At 43.1% G+C, this 22,665-nt stretch overlaps 1 protein-coding gene across 1 annotated transcript in view; it reads right to left on the bottom strand.

The window, feature by feature from the left end:
- Positions 1-21,659, bottom strand: part of Vps37b (VPS37B subunit of ESCRT-I) — a 31,494-nt gene extending 9,835 nt beyond the window's left edge. The window contains exon 1 of the mRNA XM_026402978.2: positions 21,503-21,659. Coding sequence (XP_026258763.2) covers positions 21,503-21,613 — 111 coding nt within the window. The 5' untranslated portion in view covers positions 21,614-21,659. The remainder of the gene's footprint in view (positions 1-21,502) is intronic.
- Between the last annotated feature and the right edge of the window lie 1,006 nt (positions 21,660-22,665).

Here is a 22,665-nt window from a genome sequence, read left to right as displayed (position 1 = left end):
CCCTTTGCATGAAGCTCTTTCTGCTGCCTGAAGGGCGTTCACCCAGTTAATACAGAGACCTCAGGATGATAGGATTTTTTCACTTTTCTCTACTATAACTATCATAGTTAAAAGTTGAATCATTAAAATAATCATATAATTTTATTAAAAAATTTCTTACATTAAAAAAACCTGCTACAGAATAGACATGATTGCCGTATGTATATAGATGACTCTATGACCAGTGTGATTCTGCAATCTGTAAAATCATAAAAATGAGAAATTATACCCCAATGATTCAAATGTATGAATTGCCAAGATCATTGTAATGTCATGTGTAGCAAAAAAAAAAAAAAAAAAAAAAAAAAAAACACCTGTTAGGGGGCTGTGGTTGTAGCATGTCACTGTGAGACCCTAGGTTCAATCCTCAGCACCACATAAAAATAAATACGTAAAATAAAAGTATTGTGTCCAACTATAATTAACAAAAAGGAAAACAAAACCTGTTAGCTATAAATACAATCAGAAGGGTGAATGCTCTAAAGAAAAAAAAAATTGCCTTTGTTTTAAAAATGAAAAAATAAAATTACCTTGTCTCAAAATAAAAAAATTAAAAGGGCTGGGGATGTGGCTCAGTGGTTGAGTGCCCCCTGGATTCAATCCCTGGTACAAGGGATTTTTTTTTTTTTTTTCCTTATCCAAGGCAAAAAGGTAGAGATACCTTAATCTCTTGGGATACATACATTCATGTATCAGTGCAGTGCTCTGAGAGCACACATTCTATTCTCAAACTTACATGTTATTAATTTTTATTTTTGGGCTGGGGATGTGGCTCAAGTGGTAGCGCACTCGCCTGGCATGCGTGCGGCCCGAGTTCGATCCTCAGCACCACATACCAACTAAGATGTTGTGTCCGCCGAGAAATAAAAAATAAATATTAAAAATTCTCTCTCTCTCTATCCTCTCTCACTCAAAAAAAATATTTTATTTTGGTTGAGGGAATATAGTAAAAAACTCAGTAAGAAAGAAAACAGAAACTTCCCACTGCAAAAGCAATATTTACAAATGCTAGGACACAGGGACGGAGAAGGGAGATTGCCTGTGGCTCTGCCGGTCAGTGCCAGGTCAAGGATTTGGGTTTCCAGTGGATGGTTTCCAAACCAGCTGCTTCTACAATGTGATATTCTGATTTGAGCTGGCCAGAGTCTGGCTCCTTTGTCTATAATTATAACTGCCTTCCTAAACACCAGGCAGACAAATCTGTCCACATTTCCAAGCTAAAGCTTCCTCATGCTCATGCAAGAATAATCAGGGCAGTCCCTAACCCCCCTCTACATTACAATAAATCCTCATCACAGCAAAATAAATGACATTATTAAATTAGATTAGTGAATTTAAACAAATGAATGGTAATTCTTTTTTTAATTTTATTTTTTAGGTGTAGATGGACAACACAATGCCTTTATTTTTATGTGGTGCTGAAAATCGAACCCAGGTCTTGCCCATGCTAGGCGAGCACTCTACCGCTGAGCCATAATCCCAGCCCTAAATGAATGGTAATCCTTAATAGTACTGGAAGTCTGTTGAATGCTCAAAATCCAGTAAGCACTTGGGATATGAGATAGTTTACTTACAGTAAAAAAACAGAGGTATGCACTGTTACCCATCACCATTTTCAGAAGGCCTAGTATTAACCAAAGTGAACATCCACACTCATTTTAATAAACAAGCAAACATTTTGTTAGAGAACAAGCAGAAGCTCCATGCCTGACATATAAGACACTCCTTCCTCCACCTCTATGCTCACACTAGCTGCTTATCCCAGATGGCTCTCCTGTCCAGATGGCTCTCCTGCCCAAATCTTTGCTGCAAACACTACCCTGACCAAGGCCCTGATAATAGCTATGAGCTGTCTTTGCACTTCCCTTAGACTGACCACCCACACAATGCTAGACCCTCTGAGGTTCTCCTTTATTGATATGTAATCCACATGAACTCTGGAGACATGTGATCATAAGCCAAGGAAGCCAGTGCCCACCGGAAGCCACAGAGGCAGGGAATGGATTCTCCCATAGAACCTCCCAGGGAAACATAGGCACCTTGATGTCAGATTCTGGGCCTCTAAACTGTTACAGAATATATTCCTGGTCTGTGCTTGTGGTGGTAGGGATTGAACCCAGAGCCTTGCACATGCTAGGATACAGTGTGCATTGGGCTATATTACCAGCCCACATTCCTGTTGTTTTAAGCCACAACATTTGTGGTGATTAGTTAGAGCAGCCAGAGAAAACCAGTCCAGTGATGGAATCTTCCCTCTGGCCTTGAGATCCACTTCCCATCTTGCTCTATGCCTAAGAAGCCATACTGACACTTCAATAGGTCACTTGCCCCTGGCTCTAGTTGGGTTCAGTAGTGGAAACTAAGGGTGGAAGAAGAGTAAAATGGTGGTGGCAGGGGTTGGGGGTAATTCTCTTAGTCCCCTTGGCATGATGTGGCAACAGACATACAAGCCCCTCTCTCCCTCTCCCCGTCCAGTCCTCTGGGCCTGGAGGATATAACTATTGCCAACCTTTTAGTAGCCCTTGGAGTCTCAACACATTTTTTCCCTGTGAGGAATCCCTCCATTAAGAATCAAATCCCAGCGGGCTGGGGATGTGGCTCAAGCGGTAGCGCGCTCGCCTGGCATGCATGCGGCCCGGGTTCGATCCTCAGCACCACATATAGACAAAGATGTTGTATCCGCCAAATACTAAAAAAAAAATAAATATTAAAATTCTCTCTCTCTCTCCTCTCTCTCACTCTTTCTTTAAAAAAAAAAAAAAAAAAAAAAAGAATCAAATCCCCGGGCTGGGGATGTGGCTCAAGCGGTAGCATGCTCACCTGTCATGCGTGTGGCCTGGGTTCGTTCCTCAGCACCACATACAAAGATGTTGTGTCCACCGAAAACAAAAAAATAATTATTAAAAAAATTCTCTCTCTTTCTTAAAAAAAAAAAGAATCAAATCCCTTGGGCTGGGGATGTGGCTCAAGTGGTAGCGTGCTCGCCTAGCATGCGTGCGGCCAGGTTTGATCCTCAGCACCTCATACAAAACAAAGATGTTGTGTCCGCTGAAAACTAAAAAATAAATATTAAAAAAATTCTCTTAAAAAAAAAAAAGAATCAAATCCCTTTATGAAGACTTGAATTGGGAGTCAACATACCTTATATACAAACAGATATGAAAAATTGTGGTATATGTATATTAAGAATTATAGGGGTTGGAGATGTGGCTCAAGCGGTAGCACGCTTGCCTGGCATGCGCAGGGCGCTGGGTTCGATCCTCAGCACCACATAAAAATAAAATAAAGATGTTGTGTCCACCGAAAAAAACCTAAAAAATAAATATTAAAAAAAAAAAGAATTATAATGCGGGCTGGGATTGTGGCTCAGTGGTAGAGCGCTCACCTAGCACAGGCGGGACCCAGGTTTGATCCTCAGTACCACATAAAAATAAAGGCATTGTGTTGTGTCCATCTACACCTAAAAAAAATAAATATTAAAAAAATTATAATGCAAAAAAGTACATGTATAATGGCATAAATTGGCGCAAACATACTTTATATACAGAGATACGAAAATTGTGCTCTAGATGTGTAATAAGGATTGTAATGCATTCCACTGTGTCACGTATTAAAAAAAATAATAAAATCAATTAAAAAAAAAAACTTTACTGCCACAGCTACTGGGGCTGTGGCAGTAGCGCACTTGCCTGGCATGTGTGACGCACTGGGTTTGATTCTTAGCATCACATATAAATAAATAAACGTCTATCAACAACTAAAAAAATAAAAAAGAATCAAATCCCCAGCTGGGTGTGGTGGTGCACACCTGTAATCCCAGCAACTCTGGAGACTGAAGCAGGAGGATCACAAGTTCAAGGCCAGCCTTGGCAACTTATGAGATGTAGCTCAGTGGTTCAATCCAGGAGAGGGAGGTAGCAAAGGGGGTGGGGTAGGGAGGGGAAAAGAAAAGGAAGAAAAAATAATAATCAAATCCCACAAGTTGAATGTGCCTATGTTTTGCCAGAAGCCTGACTGATTTAACTTGAATTCTAGAGCTATTTTCTCAAAGAAGTGAAGCGACATTTAAGCTCATATCTACTTTTGGATGAAGACATTAAGCCCCTGAAGAGCAGAGCTGTGCTTTGCTCCTGTCCCTGGTCCTAGAACTGAGTACAGTACTCAGACCATCCTAGCATCCTATCAGTTTCATCCCTAAGAATCTTAATAGCTGGGGCCTTGGGATATTCTTTGTCAGTTTTTGTTTAAAATCTTGCTAAGCTCTTCTGAACATTCGCTTTGTTAAATGTTTATCATAGATTTTTAAACAGTAAAATCATAAGTTAATGCTTATCATTACAAATGACAGACTTTGCCTAGGAAATCACCTGAACTCCAAGTTGCCACAGTAGTGACAGCAATTTGGCAGAGAAACACACAAGGAAAAAGAACTGGGATTATGAAAAACGACTGCTCTAAAACTAGACAAGCAGCACCAGTGGAGAAACCTCAGGCACAAAGTAAGTGGTGGTGCATAATTCCTTTCTCTGCAGCAGAACTTCAGCTCTATTGAACTTGGAAAGCTTATCAGTATGTGAGCACTGTTATGAGAGTCTTGAAATCACCATAAAAATTCTGTTCCTTGACATCAGCTCACCATGGCCACAACAACAACATGTTCCAACACAGTAAGTGATGGCTCCATTCATTCATTCAAGAAATACTTAGGAAGCTCTGCAGGAGTCCAGTGCGGGCTTCATGAAAGAAGGTTCGGTTCATAAGAAATTGCTAGTGAGTTTTAAATTAAAGAGACAGACTCTCATTACCTTTAATATCAGCTCTGAGCTGGCTTCTCCTAATGCGGTGGCAAGGTTTACAGAAGAGAAGAGAAGAGAAGAGAAGAGAAGAGAAGAGAAGAGAAGAGAAGAGAAGAGAAGAGAAGAGAAGAGAAGAGAGAGAGAGAGAGAGAGAGAGAGAGAGAAAGAGAGAGAGAGAGAGGGGGAGGGAGGGAGGGAGGGGGAGAGGGAGAGGGAGGGAAGAGAGAGAGAGAGCGCGCGTGAGCGAGAGTGAGCTTTTATTGGAGAACAAAAAATTCCAGAGAAAATCCCATCCAATGAAGTTAAGGGGGGCAGCATCCCAAGGTCAAGGATGACAATTGGGTCTTCAGGTCAGTGGCCAGGCACGCTTCTGCATGGACAAGCCCTCAGATCTGGGAAAGGGTGGGGAAGACTTTTAACACAGCTATGTTTAAGTGCCTCTCCCCAGTCAGGGAGGTAACTCAAATCATGTGCAAGGATGGCCTCCCACAGGAAGCACTCCCAAGTGCCAGGCTCTGGGAAACCAACGATTAGAGATCAGTCTGGACCTCCAGAACCTCAGTCAAGATCATCTGCATACATGAGGCTCTGAAAGTTGCACACAGCCCTAGTCCAGGGGCGGGCCATTCATTTTGCTTCGCAGCAGTACAGCCCTGCACACAGAGTGCATGTGCTCTTCAAATAAAGAGCTCAAGAGCAAAAGGAAGAATACAAAAGTTGGTGTGATTTTTAAAGATCTACTAAATTAAGTAAGAAGTTACCGATGGAGACCTGGAAACTTCACTCTTATCAACATCTTCCACTTTTTGTTGTTGTTGTTAAATACTAGGGATGGAACTCAGAGGCATGCTACCACAGAGCTGCATCACAGCCCTTTTAGTCATTTTTGAAACAGGGACTAAGTTTCACAGGCTGGCCTTAAACTTGTGATCCTCCTGCTGCAGCCTCCTTGCGGAGATGGGATCACAGGTGCATTCACCAGCTAGCATGTTCCACATTTCAATATCTGCTAACACGTACTGCACTATGCTACCTTCTCTTCACATTATTATCTCCATTTCATCCTCTGATGAAAGTGAGGCAAATCTGTCTTCATTTTCACCCAGGAGAAAAGAAATGTAATTTTATGGAAGTTAAGTGACCTGCTATGATACCATCAGGATATTTTGCCTCCAAGTGTGTCTTCTACATGATTTTGTCATAGAACCTAATGAAGATTCACTAGTTCACTATCATCTATTTTCAAGTTCCAAGAATCATCTATATTTCATTACTACTTACATCTTTTATTTAACTTTATATTGAGGACATTATCAAATACAAAGCAAAAGTAGAGAGACAGGTATGATGAAACCATGGGTAACATTTTCCCTGGGGTCAACAATTAGCAAAACTTGTCAATCTTTGTTCTATCCTCTCACTTTTTCCTATTTCTTCCTCCCAACTCCACCAGTGTTGGGAATAAACCCAGGGCCTTGCACATGCTAGGCAAGCACTCTGCCACTGAGCCACAACCCCAGTTCTTACTTTAAAAAAAAAAAAAAAAAAAGTCTTTCTTTTTTTTAAAGCCAACTTTTGGAAGATTAAGTTAGTGCCTAAGCAGTCCCCCCAAATGACCAGTAAGCTTGGTCATTTTTGATCATTGGTCCAAATGACCAAAAGTCATCTTAATCTTTCGATGCAGTCAACCACTTTGATGCTTAAATTGCCATCGTGGCCCACGCAGACCCTTCCAGCCAACTCTGAGGTTGACATTACTGCTCTCCTGCTCTCCAAAACACCCACTGTCATGATGGCCTGGCCCTTCTCAAAGGAATACTGGTTATTCTTGGTGGGAAACCTGAATTTTAATTTTTTTTTTTTGTACCAGGATAGTTGAACTCAGGGGCACTCAACCACTGAATCACATCCCCACCCCTATTTTATATTTTTAATTTAGAAACAGGGTCTCACTGAGTTGCTCAGAGCCTTGCTTTTGCTGAGGATGGCTTTAAACTTATGATCCTCCTGCCTCAGCCTCCCGAGTTGCTAGGATTATAGGTGTGAGCCACTACATCTGGCCTGTTTTTATTTTGAACTTTTCTTCAGATAAAATTAAATTCAAAGTTTTCTATAATTCAAAGATGAAAAAGAAACAAATCTTAGCTCTTGTACCTTTCCACTAGTGAAAGAGTTCAGACCTATTAAGACCTTAAATACAACAGGCTTATGGATTAGGTGATAAAGAAAGGCAGTCAGCAATGTTAATGATATCTCCTCTTATTGCATTACATTTGATGGATCTCACCAATTAGTTTTTTTTTCTTTAAAGAGAGAGTGAGAGAGGAGAAGGGAGAGAGAGAGAGAGAAAGAGAGAGAGAATTTTTAATATTTATTTTTTAGTTTTCGGCGGACACAACGTCTTTGTTGGTATGTGGTGCTGAGGATCGAACCCGGGCCGCACGCATGCCAGGCGCGCTACCGCTTGAGCCACATCCCCAGTCCTCACCAATTAGTTTTAAGTAAAGTTTGCCGGAATTATAGACAATTTGAGTTTGGTCTTTATAATAAATAATAATAATAACCTAACCTTTATATTAAAGGTTAGGTTATTATTAGAAAGCCCAACTTCATTTTCCATTCAGAAATAACCTTGTCAATGAAGAACCTCACCACTCTCTCCAACTAACTTCTGGTTTTCAGATGAAACCTATACAATCCCAGAGGTGTACTGTAAACACAACCTAATGTGACATCGTTAAATTCAAATGTTAAGTTCTACTGAAGTTAAAAAAAAAAAAAAAAGCTGCAGAGTTGGACTGTTTTAACATGGTGACAAAATTAAAGATTTGAAAAAACAGCTAACATAGAATTATAGAACATTATGAAACTGTCCTAAAATACAACTATCCTGGGGGCTGTGTGAACCCATCTCCAAGGCTACATACAGCCTACTCAGGAAGGAAATTTATTGGCTGCTTATCAAAAGTTGCATCAGACAACCCACTCAACAAACAAAATGTTACTTCCAATTATAAAATTAATACAGATATTTTATTTTTTATTAAAAAAAAGTCAAAATCTTGTTGAGATGAAATTTGCTTCCCTCTGAAAGGAGCAGGCAATAGGATCCAAACTCAATCTCTTCCATATGGAGGTGGCTTGCACCTAAAAATCAGCACATCATTCACTTAATGCAAGTGACCACAGAAATGCAAAAAGCTAGACTCAAAAAATAAATGGAGTTGTGGCCCAGTGGTACAGCACTTGCCTAGCATGTGGAGGCACTGGGTTTCATCCTCAGCACCACATATAAATAAATGAATAAAATAAAGGTTCATCAACAGCTAAAAAAAATATTTTAAAAAAATAAATGGACCAGGGCTGGGGATGTGGCTCAAGTGGTAGCGCGCTCGCCTGGCATGCGTGCGGCCCGGGTTCCATCCTCAGCACCACATATAGACAAAGATGTTGTGTCCGCCGAAAACTAAAAAATAAATATTAAATAAAAAATTCTCTCTCTCTCAAAATAAATAAATAAACAAACAAACAAATGGACCAGTCCTAAAGAAGAAATAAGTAGTCTCAGGCACACACAATTTGGCAGTTTTCCACATTTGGCAGGCACAACATACTATGGGTTTGTTTTTTTCCTAGAAGACTTGTTTCCTAATATTCAGAGAAAACACAAGCTTTCCCTACTTTTTGGACTTATTATTTGGATAATATAACAGGTGTGAATGGTTCTGATACTTGTAGGTGCTATAAAATGTTACTTTACTAGAATCACTGGCCATATAACAATGGGAGGCTGGGGTGGAGGAGAGAAGTAAGGATCAGAAGACAGGATGGCCCGCCCACACTGATCACAATGCTAACTGCCTTTGTCTCTGGTCTCCCAAAAGCAGGGAGTTGTCACCTTAGCCCCACCCTAGAATTAATCACAATCTCAACAGTAGAATCTGGGAATCCTCCACCACACAGAATCAGTTAACCAAGCAGTTTGGTAAAAGCACACATATGCTAAATAAACACTTTATAGACACATAGACATCTGCTTTTTTGTGTGTGTGGTGGTGGTGGTGGTGGTGGTGGTGGTACTGGGATGGAACTTAAGGGCACTGTATTACTGTATTACATACCCAGCCTTTATTAAATTTTTATTTTGAGACAAGGCCTTGCTAAGTTGCTGAGGCTGGCCTTGTTTGTACTCAATGATCCTCCTGCCTCAGGCTCCCAAATCACTGGGATTACAGGCATGCACCACACAATTGACTGGGCCGAGTCCACTAGTTTTATTTTCTCACATAGACTACATCCTTTCATCTGGAGTGAGAACTCAGACACTACTCAAGCAACAGGGAAGCAGAATCCAGGAATTCTTCAATTTTTCCTCAATCTAGTCCACATTTAATTCACCAGTGAGTTTTTTTCCCCTAGTGAAATCCTTTATATTAACTCTTTCTAAAACACTCAGTTTACACTTTTCTTTTTTTCCTTGCACTTATTTTTTAGTTTTAGGTGAATACAGTATCTATTTTATTTTCATGTGGTGCTGAGGATTGAATAGCAGTGCCTCATGTTCTACCACTGAGCCACAACCCCAGCCCCATCAGTTTTCATAGAAACTCTTTTTCTTTTCAGTCATTACTCATCAGTTGCCAAAGTGTTTACTGAAATCACATAATTACTAAACAAATAAAACTAGACTAAAGAGGTCTGAAAGCAAACACATTTGGCCCTCAAGTAAGTGGACAACTCCAGTGTGGGAACAGAAATGCCCAGGCACCTCACCGTGACGGGAACAGGTGGGGGACAGACCAGTCACTACTTTTAATGAAGGGCATGAAGCATGCAATTACTGAAACAGTTAAGTAGAGGAAGTCAATTAATAGCTTCTACTGTAATTTAAAAATCAAGATCCTCTTTTTATAGCCAGATGAGGTGGCACACAGCTACTTGGGAGGCTGAGACAGGAAGAGTACAAATTCAAGGCTGGGCTCAGCAACTTAGTGAGACCCTATCTCAAAATTAAAAAAGAAAAAGGCCAGGATGCAGCTCAGTGGAAAAGCACCCCTTGGTTCAATCCCCCAAAACAAAAAGCCTCTTTATTCCCCTTCCCTCTCAAAAAAACAGCCTATGGAAGACAGAATTCCTAAGCCCTTCTTCTTCTCTTTTCTTTTTTGATACTGGGGATTTGAACCCAGGAATACTTTACCACTAAGCTACATTTGCAGTCTTTTTTATTTTGAGGAAGGGTCTTATTAAGTGGCTAGGGTCGTGCTAATTCCTGAGGCTGGCCTTGAATTTGTAATCCTCCCACTATAACCTCCCAGGTTGCTGGGACTACAGATGTACAACACCGTGCTTGTTTGAACCTTAATATTTATTAGTAATTTCTGACTAGACCAACAACCAAAGCATTCAATGTTTATTAAGAGCTTAATGGATTTTCTTCATCTCTATTTCCTTTTAACTGCAATTTGAAGAAATCAATGTATGAGTGTTTTCAGACTAGTCTTTACATAAGTGCAAATAAAAAAATAAATGCCTGTCAGGTGGATCCTGGATTTAGACTATTAAACACTGTATCTTGCCAGGCGTGGTGGTGCTCGCCTGTAATTCCAGTGACTTGGGAGGCTGAGGCAGAGAATCCAAGTTTGAGGCCAGTCTCAGCAACTTAGTAAGACCCTGTCTCAAAATAAAATAAAAATAAAAAGGGCTGGGCATGCAGCTCAGTGGTAAAGTGCTCCTGGGTTCGAAAGGAAGGGAGGAAGGGAGAATGGGAGGCAGGCAGGCAAGCTGTACAATCATACCTGATGTAGGGAATCAGATGTTTTACCCAAAGGACTGCCTAGATATATGTGTTAGTTGGTTTTCTATCACTATAACAAAATACCTGATATAATCAATGTATAAAGAAAAAGATTTATTTTGGCTCACAGTTGGAGGTTCTAGTTCACAAGCAGGCACACCCAGTGATTTTTAGGCATTTGGTGGTGAGCACCTGGGTGAGCAAAGCTGCTCCCCTCATGGCCAGTTAGAAAAAGAGCTGGGAAGTGGCCAGGGTCCCTCAATCCCTTTGGGGTCCCACTAGGCCCCCATCTCTCAAGGGTGGTAATAGTACCACCTTGGTGACTAAGCCTTTAACAGGCTTGTGGGGGACATTCAAGATTCAAACTATGGCAAAAGGTTAAGATTTATGCATTTTGGTTTGAAAAATACTAGATACTTCCCTGCTTTCTCAAAGACACTCCATGAAACTAAGGTAGCTAGCCTTTCCTTGATAACACAGAAATGTCATTATGAATATCCAAAAACTATTATACTTTCTAGATAGATCAGTAAGTACCCTCGAACTACGGAAATAGATGGATACATTATCCCCTAAATAAGCATTTGTCAAAACAGGCCCCATAAGAACAAGTCCCATAAGATTCTCCACTCAAGTCCTACAATCAAGTATATCTGAGAATAATACTACATACATTTACATAAGCCCTTCTAGAGCTTTGCCACATAGCCCAGGCAGTAAGAAAACAGCAAAACAAGCAGGTAGAGACACAAAACCAACCCCCCTTGAACTCACTGGCTTCCAAATCTATTACCATGGAACCCCTGTTAATGTAATCATCATTAACATTCACAAATTAGAGCTCAATGGGAAAAGCTACCCCAAATCACACAGCCCCACACTACAGAATGAAAAACAGAAATGGCTTCCATATATTGGATTTTTATTGCCAGGCACAGTGTTAAACAGTTTATACATATTTTTTTTTCCTTAGTACTGGGGATTGAACCCTGGGGCACTTAACCACTGAGTCACATCCCCAGACCATATATATGCGTGTGTGTGCGTGTGTGTATGTGTGTGTGTGTGTATTATTCTTACTTAGAAGCAAGGTCTTGCTGAATTGCTTAGGGCCTCACTAAGTTGCTGAGGCTGGCTTTGAACTCCTGATCTTCCTGCCTCAGCCTCCCAAGCTGCTGGGATTACAGGCAAGCGCCACCACACTTGGCTACACACATCATCTTATTTAATCCCCAGAATAATTCAATAAGGACATTAAATTTCTGGTTTTGGTTTTTATTAAGAGACAGGATCTTGCTGTGTTGTCTAGACTGGCCTTAAATGCACGACTCTGCTGCCTCAGCCTCTCAAATGGCTGGGACCACAGGTGTGCACCACCACATCCACCTTCGGATACTATTATTAATATTGCTAAATTAATAAGGAGGAAAGTGGCATTTAGGAAGATTTAATACTTGCCCCAAAGTTTACTAAAAATCTCAATCTTGTCTTAATTACTGCACTCAATAGTTGACTTCCCAATTTTCATGCATTTTAAAGCTTTTGCATTTCTATCATATATTCCTTCAACAGTCCTATGGATTGAATCCAGGGCCTTGTACATGTTAGGTAAGCACTCCACCATAAGCTACATCCCAGTCCATTTTATTTTGAGACAGGGTCTCACTAAGTTGCCCAGGCTGACTGTATTTGCAATCTTCCTGCCTCATCCTCCCGGTTGGCTGGGATTACAGGTGTGTGCCATGCACATAAATGTTTTGCTGGAGATTGAGCCAGTGCCTCACAGGTGCCTCTTCAGTGTTCTATCACTAATCCCCATCCCATGTCACATATTCTTTGATGTGACTTGCTCTATTAGTTTTTCCCTACATACTTTTAAAATATGCCACTGACAGATACATCATATGATCAAGTGTATTATTATTCAAACTGGGCAAAGCAAGACTCAGCAGGCTCTGTTCTGAATTCAGCTTATGCCCTCAAAGTCCATTATTTTGGCTACCCAAAGTTCAATTTTATCAATTATATTTCACCTTCTAACTGATCTCCCTGCTTTCTAGTTTTATCCTCTCAAATCTCAGAATCATCCACATAAACATCAAGGGTGACCAATCACAGCACTCCCAGACTAAATCCTCCAGTGGCTCTCTGGCTAAAGGGTCAGGCCCAAGTGCCTCACTACTACAGCAGATGAGGCCATCTGTCCCTTCCTGCCACTCTGACATTATCCCCCATGATTCCCTCTGCTGGTCCCTCCTGCAATGCTTGCAATACTTCAATGTCCTCTCCTCTCTTAGCTTTTGTTCCTGCTGCCCACCCCCATGCCCTGGAACCCTGCTCCCTCATTACCTGGTTAGCTTTAACTCATCTCTGAATCACAGCTTGTGAGTCACTGTCTCCTCCAGGAAACATTCCCTGCTGACTTCCCCCACCCCCCAAAAGCTTGTTGGGTCTCCCCCAACTAGGGTGTGTAGGCTTCATTACTGTTTATTATATACACTGTTCTATGAAATCAGCTTCTGTACACCTGCACGGTCCTAAGAGCTGAAAGCTTGAGGCTGAAGGTATAGCTCAGCTGTAGACACTTGTTCAATCTCCAGCAAAGGAAGGAAAGGAACAGAAGGAGAGGGGTGGGGGGGACCTGCAACATACAGGTTTTCCATCTCCAAAGTCACTGGATTCTCCAAAAAGGTCAGGTAAATAAACACATTTTCTTGAACCTGGCTGTGTTCACATTAGTGCAAACTGCTACCTGGAGCGAACGTGAATTAGTACTCACGGTGTCCCTCCACCACACTAGGCACTGTGTTACAGACCTCAAGGATATAAACATAACCCTAACTTCACCATGCCAATGATTAACTTGGCAATAACAAAAGGTTTGGTTTAAAGGAAACATTAGCTGGGCACAGTGGGTAATGCTTGTAATAGTAGCAGCTCAGGAGGCAAGAGGCAAGAGGATCAGGAGTTCAAACCCAGCCTCAGCAACTTAGCGAGGTCCTAAGCAACTCAGTGAGACCCTGTCTCAAAATAAATAAGAAACATTAACCTTGACACAGCTTGAGGTATAACTACTCAAATGTCTACTTTTCACAAAGTTCCTCAAAATTCTATGAGAAATACTTTCAAAACTTCCTACTGACAGGCTGTAATGTCACCTAGAAACAAGAAAGCCAAGTCCTCCTCTCTACTTCCATTCTTCCCCATAAAGAAATTCAACAAAGAACACTCCTCTGTCTTTGTACCACTGGGCAAGACAGTTTTCCTGAACAAAGATGGATTCCGAAAACTCACTTTGCTGAGGAAGGAAATAAATCAAATACAGCTCTTGTCTAAGCATGTTCTCAGCTTCAGTGATTACCCAGCTAACAGTGGCTGATACAGGTCTTTGCAAATAATTTGTACTGTGTACTTGGCACGAATCTCCATAAAAACATTCTGCTACAAATACTGGGGGGGGGGGGGATTAACCAACCCAACTGGCCTGCCTAAGCACGATAGCTCATCCATTCTGCACACGAGGGATGAGGTTCAGTTCAGGCCAGTCTACCTCTAGGGTCCACTTTTGGCCAGTGTGATGTATTCATTCACAAGCACTATTTAAAAAAAAAAAAAGTCCAGTTGCCTATAAAATAAGGTCACTGGACTTGTTTTTTTCTGTTCTTCAATGGCACCTCTTTCCTTCTCCCAACTCATTAATTACTCCTAATGGCTTTTCAAACTTGATACCTCCCCTTGATTTCAACAAGCACTTGGAAGAGTCAAGTGTGGTGAAGCACACCTGCAATTCTAGCAACTCAAGAGGCTGAGGCAAGAGGATTACAGTTGGAGGCCAGCACAGGCAACTCAGCAAAACCCGTGTTAAAATTTTAAAAAGGGTTGGAGATGCAACTCAGTGGTAGAGCACCCTGAGTTCAATCCCCAGTACCACAGGCACTCCTCCCATCTGCTGGGCAGGGTCAGGCAATGCTAACCCTAACTCTCACACTCTTAACAATGACTCCCTCCCCCACTCTTGGCTCACTGTGCCCATTCTCCTACTGGGCCACTTGAACCCCAGTCACTTCACTCACTCAGCAGCACCAAGCGGGCACATCCTTTGCGCCAGGTGGAACTCTGCTGAACACCAGGTTGAAAACACAAACATGACAAAATAGAACCCCTATGCTAGCTGGGCACACAGAGAAGGAAGTGACTTATAAAATGGTGTCAAGTGCAACAGAAGAAATAACCAAAGAGGCTAAGGGACCATGAGTCTATGACTGAGGTCAGGGAAGAGCTTTGGAAGAGAAAGCCTTGAAGTCCTACACACAACAGGGGAGGGGGAAATGAGGCTGGTCCCACCCCTACCAGAGCCCCAGCTTCCATCCTAATTGCTATTTCACCGGCACTTTCCAATTCTGCCTCCAGCATGGTCTCCCTGGGTCTCCCACACTCCAGCCACACTCTGCGGCCAGATGACTCTTCCCAAAGTGCAACTTTCATTCCTCTGCCCCTCTGCTCCCTGCCACAAAATTAACTAACATGGAGCTCACACCCTGCATTCCGCCCTTGCCAGCCTTAGTTGTTGTCATTTCCCTATACATAAGCAAATCCCATCTGGCCAGAGTAGATGGGATCTCACTAATCACACAGCCTGTCCCCCGCCTTTTTGTCTCTGTGTCTCTGCTCCTGCTGTCACTTCTTTCTGATCCCCTATTTTGTCTGTCAAAATCCTTCTTAGAAAAATAAATACCTAAGTCAAGATAATGGCTGGGGACAGAGGTGGGGAGAATGCCCTTAGAACAGTGAACACAGGGTGCTTTATGTCAGGATGACAGCGTTTACCTCCTAAGTTGGGTGGCAGGTGCACAGATTTCTTTTTACTATTCTCTATACTTTCCAGTAGGCATTATTGCATTTAATAATTTATTTTCTTAAAGTTTACCCACCTACCAAAGTCCACTGTTTTACACTAGAAATCTAATCTAGGCAGAGAGCTTCTTTTCATCTAACCTTCAATGTCACTTACAAATGACATCTGGAGCCGGGCACAGTGGTGCACGCCTGTAATCCCAGCAACTTGGGAGGCTGAGGCAAGAGGAACATGAGTTCAAAGCCAGCCTCAGAAAATCGAGGCACTAAGCAACTCAGTGGCTGAGTGCCTCTCAGTTCGATCCCTGCTACCCCCTCCCCCAAAAAACTGACATCTGGGCTTTCCTTATTCTCTTAAAAAAACTGTAGTTAAAATATACACAAAATTTATAAACCATTTTAGCTAGGCATGGTGGTGGACATGTAATCCCAGCAACTTGGGAGGCTGAAGTAGGAGGATCTCATGTTTGAGGCCAGACTCAGCAACTTAGTGAGAACCTGTCTCAAAAAGTGTGGGGGCCCACTAGGGATATGACTCAGTGATAAAGCACCTCAGGTTCAATCCCCAGTACCCTTGCCTCCAAACTTGACATTTTAACTACTTTTAAGAGTACAAATTCAATGGCATTAAGTACATTCACACTGCTGTGCCATGATCCACCTTTGTGACTCTTTCCATCTTCCCAAGCTGAAATTCTATACCTCTATTATAAAAGGTTACATGTACTTGGTTTGGTCCCAAATTCTCCTACAGGGATTATGTCCTATTGTCCTACTAGTGTTTCCTTTACAGTGCCCAGGAAATGCTCAAGAGCTGTGGAACTGAAATGGAATCTTCCATCTGGGCAGTAAATATACTGTGCTTTTTTTAGTTCCAGTAATAATAACTAGTGATAACTACTTACCAAGTGTTCCCTTTGTACTAGGTACCATGTTAAGTATCTTACAAACCTATTTAATCTGTCCAACGGCTCTAAGAAGTAAGCTATTATTATTATCCCTTTTATTTCTAACAGGGAAACTGAAATTGGAAAGACTAAATTCTTGCCAAAGGTCGCACCACTAGTATCAAAAGCCAGTTGTGGGGCTGGAGTTGTGGCTCAGTAGTAGAGCGCTTGTCTAGCGTGTGTGAGGACCTGGGTTCGATCCTCAGCACCACATAAAGATAAATAAGTAAAATAAATGTATTGTATCCATATACAATAACAAAAATATTTTTTTTAAAAGCCAGTTCTGACTCTAATATCAGTGCTATACTGCCTCTACTACACTAAAAATATAAAGAAGTAAAGATCGATTAAATAAAACAAGTGGATCAAATTTCATCTAAGGCAATCCAACAATTCTGAAAATCTCTTATTAAAGAAAGGGAACACTGGATATAGTGGTGCATACCTATAATCCCAGCAACTTGGGAGGCTGACACAGGAGGATCACAAGTTTAAAACCAACCTCAGTAACTTAAAGAGGCGCTAGTCAACTAAATGAGACCCTGACCCAAAATAAAAAGTAGAAAAAGGGCTGGGGTGTGACCCAGTAGTTAAGTACTTCTGGGTTCAATCGCTGGTATTTAAAGAAAAAAAAAAAAAGGTGGGGGGGCTAGCCTCTACTGAAGGCTTCCTCTGTGCCAAGTACTAACATTTAACTTCAAAAGAACTCTAAAAGGCAGGCATTATTACTGTCCTCACTTTACAGTTGAGGAAACTGAAGCATAGAGAATTTAACTTAAATGTGGTCACACAACTAACTCTTACTACATTCTTGCCACATCAGGATGCCTCCTTTAAAAAAAAAAAAAAACACATAAAATGAGAATTTCAGAAGATATTCCTGAGCACAGTAAATTTTACTCAAATGATCCATAAAAGACTGACCCACAACAGGTAAAGCCTTTACATGAACAAAAATGATCATACAACATGGAGAGAAAAAAACTCCAGTTGTATATACTCAAAAGAGTTCAAATATTGGCTTCTAAAAATCAAAGTCCAACTGCATTCATTCAGCCTGTGTGTTTGGGAAGGAGTCCTGGACTTTAAGCAAGGGTGCTACTTTTCAATGAGCCATTATGATTCCTGTAGTAGCTCTCCAGCCTCACACAAAATCACAGCCCCCAGGCCTTAGGAAAGTGGCTTCTTCTAGACCAAAGTTCATTACTTTCCACAAAACAATCTTTCAGATCCCAGGCATTCTTACTTGTGGGCATTTTCACTCACCACAGAACAAACATCCAGAATTTGAATCAATAGTGGAACCGTTCAGTAGCACCAACCAAGTGGTATTTCCTTAGAAAGTACATAGGGAGAAGTGACCCAAGAGGCCTGGTTTACTTGCCTAATTCCCTTAGTGACAGTTCCTTTTAAGGGAGTGCCTTGCCAGTCCAATGGGGTTAATGTGGACAGATAAAGGCACATTCTACTGCCATGTAAAAATAACTTTAAGTAAAAATAAAAATGAGCCGATTGCAGCAGCACACCCCTGTAACCCCAGCTATTTAGAAGGCTGCTGCAGAGGACTGTGAGTCTGAGATCAGCCTAGGCAACACAGTGAGATCCAGTCTCATTAAAAAAAAGGGGAGGGGGGGTAAAAATTCAAAAATTAAGACATATGCAAACAGCCAGGTGTGGTGGCACAGGCCTGTAATCCCAGCGACTGGGGGTGGGGTGGGTGCCTGAGACAGGAGGACCATAAGTTTGAGACCAGCCTCAACAACTTAGCAAGACCCTAAGTAATTTAGCAAGACCCTGTCTCAAAATAAAAAGAGCTGGGAATGGGGCTCAGGTTAAGTGCCCCTGGGTTTAATCCAGAATACAAAAAAAAAAAAAGTACATGAAGGGTCAGCCCACAGCAAATAATCATTAAGGATATACTACATTTATGGAACTGTATAATGGACAGGGTAAATAGAAAAAGAAAAAAAACAAAACAAAACAAAACACGGGCCCACAAAGTCTATAGCTCCAACATTATTTTAATGTCTTGAACTGCGTCAAAATTCACACACCACAATTAAAACAATGTAAGTGAAGCATAATGCAGAGCCTAACAGTGAATGCCTTCAAAACCCAGCCACACTTTCCAGTCACCACAAAATATCCCCTCAGGCTTGAAGATGTCTTACTCTACAATTTAAAACACTGCCTTCTGCCAATTAAGGAAAAAAAAAAAAAAAAAAAGGCTTCCATTCAGGTTAAGAGATCTGATACTGTGAAAGGCCTGGTGCATTAACCATTTCTTCCTAGACCTGAGACAAAGGCAAATTGTTTCCCAGGTTAATGGTGAATCAAAAATTTACTTAATATTGAAATGAGACTATTAACCTGTCAGGATGATTTGGTATTAATGACTGTCAGTTAACTTTGAAAGAGAGAAGACGAAGTGATTGTCATTAATTGCAATGTCTTTTTTCTTCAGTACTGGGACTGAACCTAGGGTCTTGCACATGAGTTACATCCCCATCTCTACCTATTTATTTATTTTATGGTACTGGGCTGAAACTAGGGGTGCTCATCCTCTGAGTTAAATCCCCAGACCTTTTTATTATATACTTTGAGTCAGGGTGTCACTAAGTTGCTCAGACTGGCTTCAAACCTGAGATCCTTCTGCTTCAGCTTCCTGAGTAGCTGGGATCACAGGTGTGTACTACCATACTCGGCTGCCATTATTCTTTATTGAGCACTAAATACAGACTGTGTATTTAACAGTCACTATCTCAACTGATCCTCACACCAACTCTATGATAACAGATATTATTATATCATCCTTTTCCAACAATGCTCAGAGAGGTAAAGTGACATGCCTGCAATTACACAGCTAAAAAGTAGGGATGTTCAGTCTAGAATGTATGATTCCAAAGCCTATCATAAATGTTCCTTTGGTCAAGAGCAGACAGTTCAGGGCTGGGGCTGGGGCTCTGTGGAAGAGTGCTTGCCTAGCATGTGTGAGGTACTGGGTTCGATGCTCAGCCCCACCTAAAAATAAATAAATAAAATAAAGGTACCGTGTCCATCTACAACTAAACATACACACACACACACACACACATATATATATATTCAAAAATAAAGAGTAGACAGTACATACATAAAATAATTTCTACCAGGTTTCGAGACCACCTCAAAATAAATCAACAGATAACATTACCAGGTGAGTAAAACTACCATGGCCAAAACTTTGACTGTTCACATTATATTCGTTCCTTTAGAAACATACCACATGAATAAGGAAGGCAACAGGATATGCAGTGTCACCCTGACTAGGTGATCTACCTAAGGTATGTGGATTTTCAAATTTAATTTCCTTGTTTTAAAAACACTACACCCAAAAGAACAAACTACTGTTGAGAAATTTAAATTGAACTACAACGGTGGAGTCAGTCAGTCCTCAGGAAAAGGAAAAGGAAAAAAAAAAAAAAAAACTGCTAGTTTAATTTGCCTTTCTCTTTAAATAATCTCCAGTTCTCAGGTAGAAGAAATAAGTGAGGCTGTTCCTAACAGCCTTGGAATCAAACCGACTCATTCCCCAGTCCTCTGGCAACTAAAAAGCAGTTTATTTCTATTGTACCACCAATAAAGCTACAGTATTCCGCTCTTATTGAAACACAATCGTCACACTGAACAAAGTAACTTTAGTCTGTGTTACACATTAGAGAAATATACCTATCATTTTATCATTAAAGTAGAAAGATGCCCTGCTGACAATCAACAAAAGGTCTCCCAGCAACTAAAAAGCAGAGAAACTAAGCAAATATTTCCTTTCTTTGTAGACATGAAACTCTCAGTCAAGAAAGATGGATTTTGTCACTTATTATTCTCTAAAATGGAAAGTGCCACATGGAGACCATAAATGGGGTAAATTGCATCTGGAGCCATGTCGTATGTGCCAAGTTACAAAGCCTGTGAATACAAGGGGTGTATTAATGGAAAGACTGATACCATCTTACTACAGTGGCCTCTCTGTGGCTCCAGACAATGATCTGTTGAGGGTTTTCCAGGGATTTTGAATGTGCAGCCTCCACACAAGCCCCCCTTTAAGGGGACTGGCCCAGGGCTGAATAATCCCTCTTTGGAAAGAAAGCCAAAAGCCCCCCACAAGGGCTTCTGGGGGAGATGCTCTGCACTGCCGGCGTGGGAAGGCTCAGGCTTGAGAGACAAAGGAGGAGTGAGAGGTGTCAGCTGGATCACCCTGGGCCACCTGCCTGGTGGAGACCCAGACCCACAGAACCGGACCCCAAGACACATTCCCAAAGGGCTGAGAAAAAGAAGCGCCTACAGCAAATCCATCCGCAAGGCTAAAGTTAGTCACCCCTTAAAGCAAGCCACACACAAGGTATGGAGGCAGATAACCAGGACGGGGCGGGCTCATGCCTTCCAGAGGCTGGGCTGGCCCCAGACTACCAAGGAGGGGTGAGCAGTCGGCTCCCAACACTCCCCCCGCACCCGCTTATCTCCTCCCAGAAACAGCTTCAGGAACCCACAGGCAGGACGCTGCGGGGTAACAGTCACTCCAGGAGCCCACGTTCCCTTCTTCCTCCCGGGACAACGCTATGGAGCCAGGGACCCTGCCGCCACCCACAGGCACGTTCCCCGACCCGGCCAGGGCCGTCCAGGCGAAGGCGTGCTCGGGCGGCACTCCTGGGACCCCTCGGACCCGACGGCTCTCCTTCCCCGGCTCCGTCTGGGGCTCTGCCTCAACTCCCGCCCGGCCCCACGATCCTTCTCAGAACCCCCTCCCACACTCGGCGGCGGCCCCCGGCCCCGGCCCCGGCCTCTCCGCGGGCTCGGCACAGCCGGCCCCGGGGCTCCCCAGCCTCCCCACGCCAGGCTCCCCGGCCGCGCCGCTCCAGGACCCGCGGCCACCCGCCGCTCGGCCGCGACCTCGAGTCCCCGACGCCCATTCCGGGTCCGCGTCCCTGCTCCCCACGCCCGCCTCACGCGCCTATTCCCGCCCCGGGCCCCCGTCCCCAGCCACCCCCGTCGCCTCCGCCCCGGGCCGGCGCTCCCCACCGAGGCCGCCTCACCTCCTCCATCTTCTGCACCATCTCCGTCAGCTGCCCCTCGTCCTCCAGCAGCTCGTGGAGCTGCACCAGCGACAGCCCGGCGAACCGAGCCTCGCCGCCAGCGACCGCCATCCCCGCGTCTCCGCCGCCGCCGCCGCTGCTCGGCCGCCAGGCTGCGCCGACCGGAAGCGCCGCCCTCGAGGCCCGCCCCCCGCGGGGGGGCACGTGACGCCAGCCCTGTGGCGTGACGTCATCGCCTCTCCGGCGGGCGGGCGGACGTGACGTGGCGCGCCGCAGACCCGCGGGGCTCTCGCGGCGGGTGCTGGGTCTGCAACGCTTTGGGGCCTCCAAGGGAGGAGGGGCTCTGGGGCCCATCTGATGACGCAGAGAACGCGGTAATGATGTCATAGCGGCGCTGGTGATGTCATAAGGCCTGTTTCCTCAAGGACGAGGAAGAAAGCCAAAGAAAGGAGGCCATGGGAAGTCACTGCCACCGCTGTGAGCCCTGCCTGAACCAGGGACCCCTGAAGGCCAAGACAAGACTAGATGCCCTTTGATTTCTCAGAATTGCCGGGCTTCAAATCGTTCATGTAACAAATACTTATGGAGACACACAATTCTGAATAAAACAAAGAGGACTCCGGGGACACAAGAAACAAGTAAAACGATTGTATAATAGAAGAGCCCCCAAAGAAATGGATGCTGAAAGAAGAGAATAATAAGGAAACCCTATGTACGGTAGGGTTACCTTTAGAGAGAAGTAAGCGCTTGCTCTCTCAGAGAAGGTGGCCTTCTAAGGAGATGTGAAGATCAAGAAGGAAGGAACCAGCATTCATTCCATAGGAAACTCAAGGCAGCAAGTCGGGCATGTGCAAAGGCCCTGAGACAGGTTTAGCTTGGTACATTGGGGAAATGGGGGAAAGCCAGAGAAGGGCTGGAGCACTATGGGCAAGGACCAACCTGAGTGGCTCCTTTGCACCATCTCAAGATGCCCAGACATCCAATGTACCTCAGTGTGCCCTTATGGAGACAAGGTGATTTAGAGCAGAACTGTTCAGATGCCCCAGCTTTGGAAGCCCCTGGAGATCCAGAAGTCTGGAAACTTATGATCCACCACAGTTCTCACTGGAAAAGACCTAAGAACGTCTAATCACTCCAGCCCCCTAATTTTACCCATAGAGAAA

This window comes from Urocitellus parryii, chromosome 3 (genome assembly GCF_045843805.1).
Source record: "Urocitellus parryii isolate mUroPar1 chromosome 3, mUroPar1.hap1, whole genome shotgun sequence".
Taxonomy (NCBI): domain Eukaryota; kingdom Metazoa; phylum Chordata; class Mammalia; order Rodentia; family Sciuridae; genus Urocitellus; species Urocitellus parryii.
The sequence above is the reverse complement of the archived record's forward strand: the minus strand, read 5'-3'. Positions and strand labels throughout refer to the sequence as shown.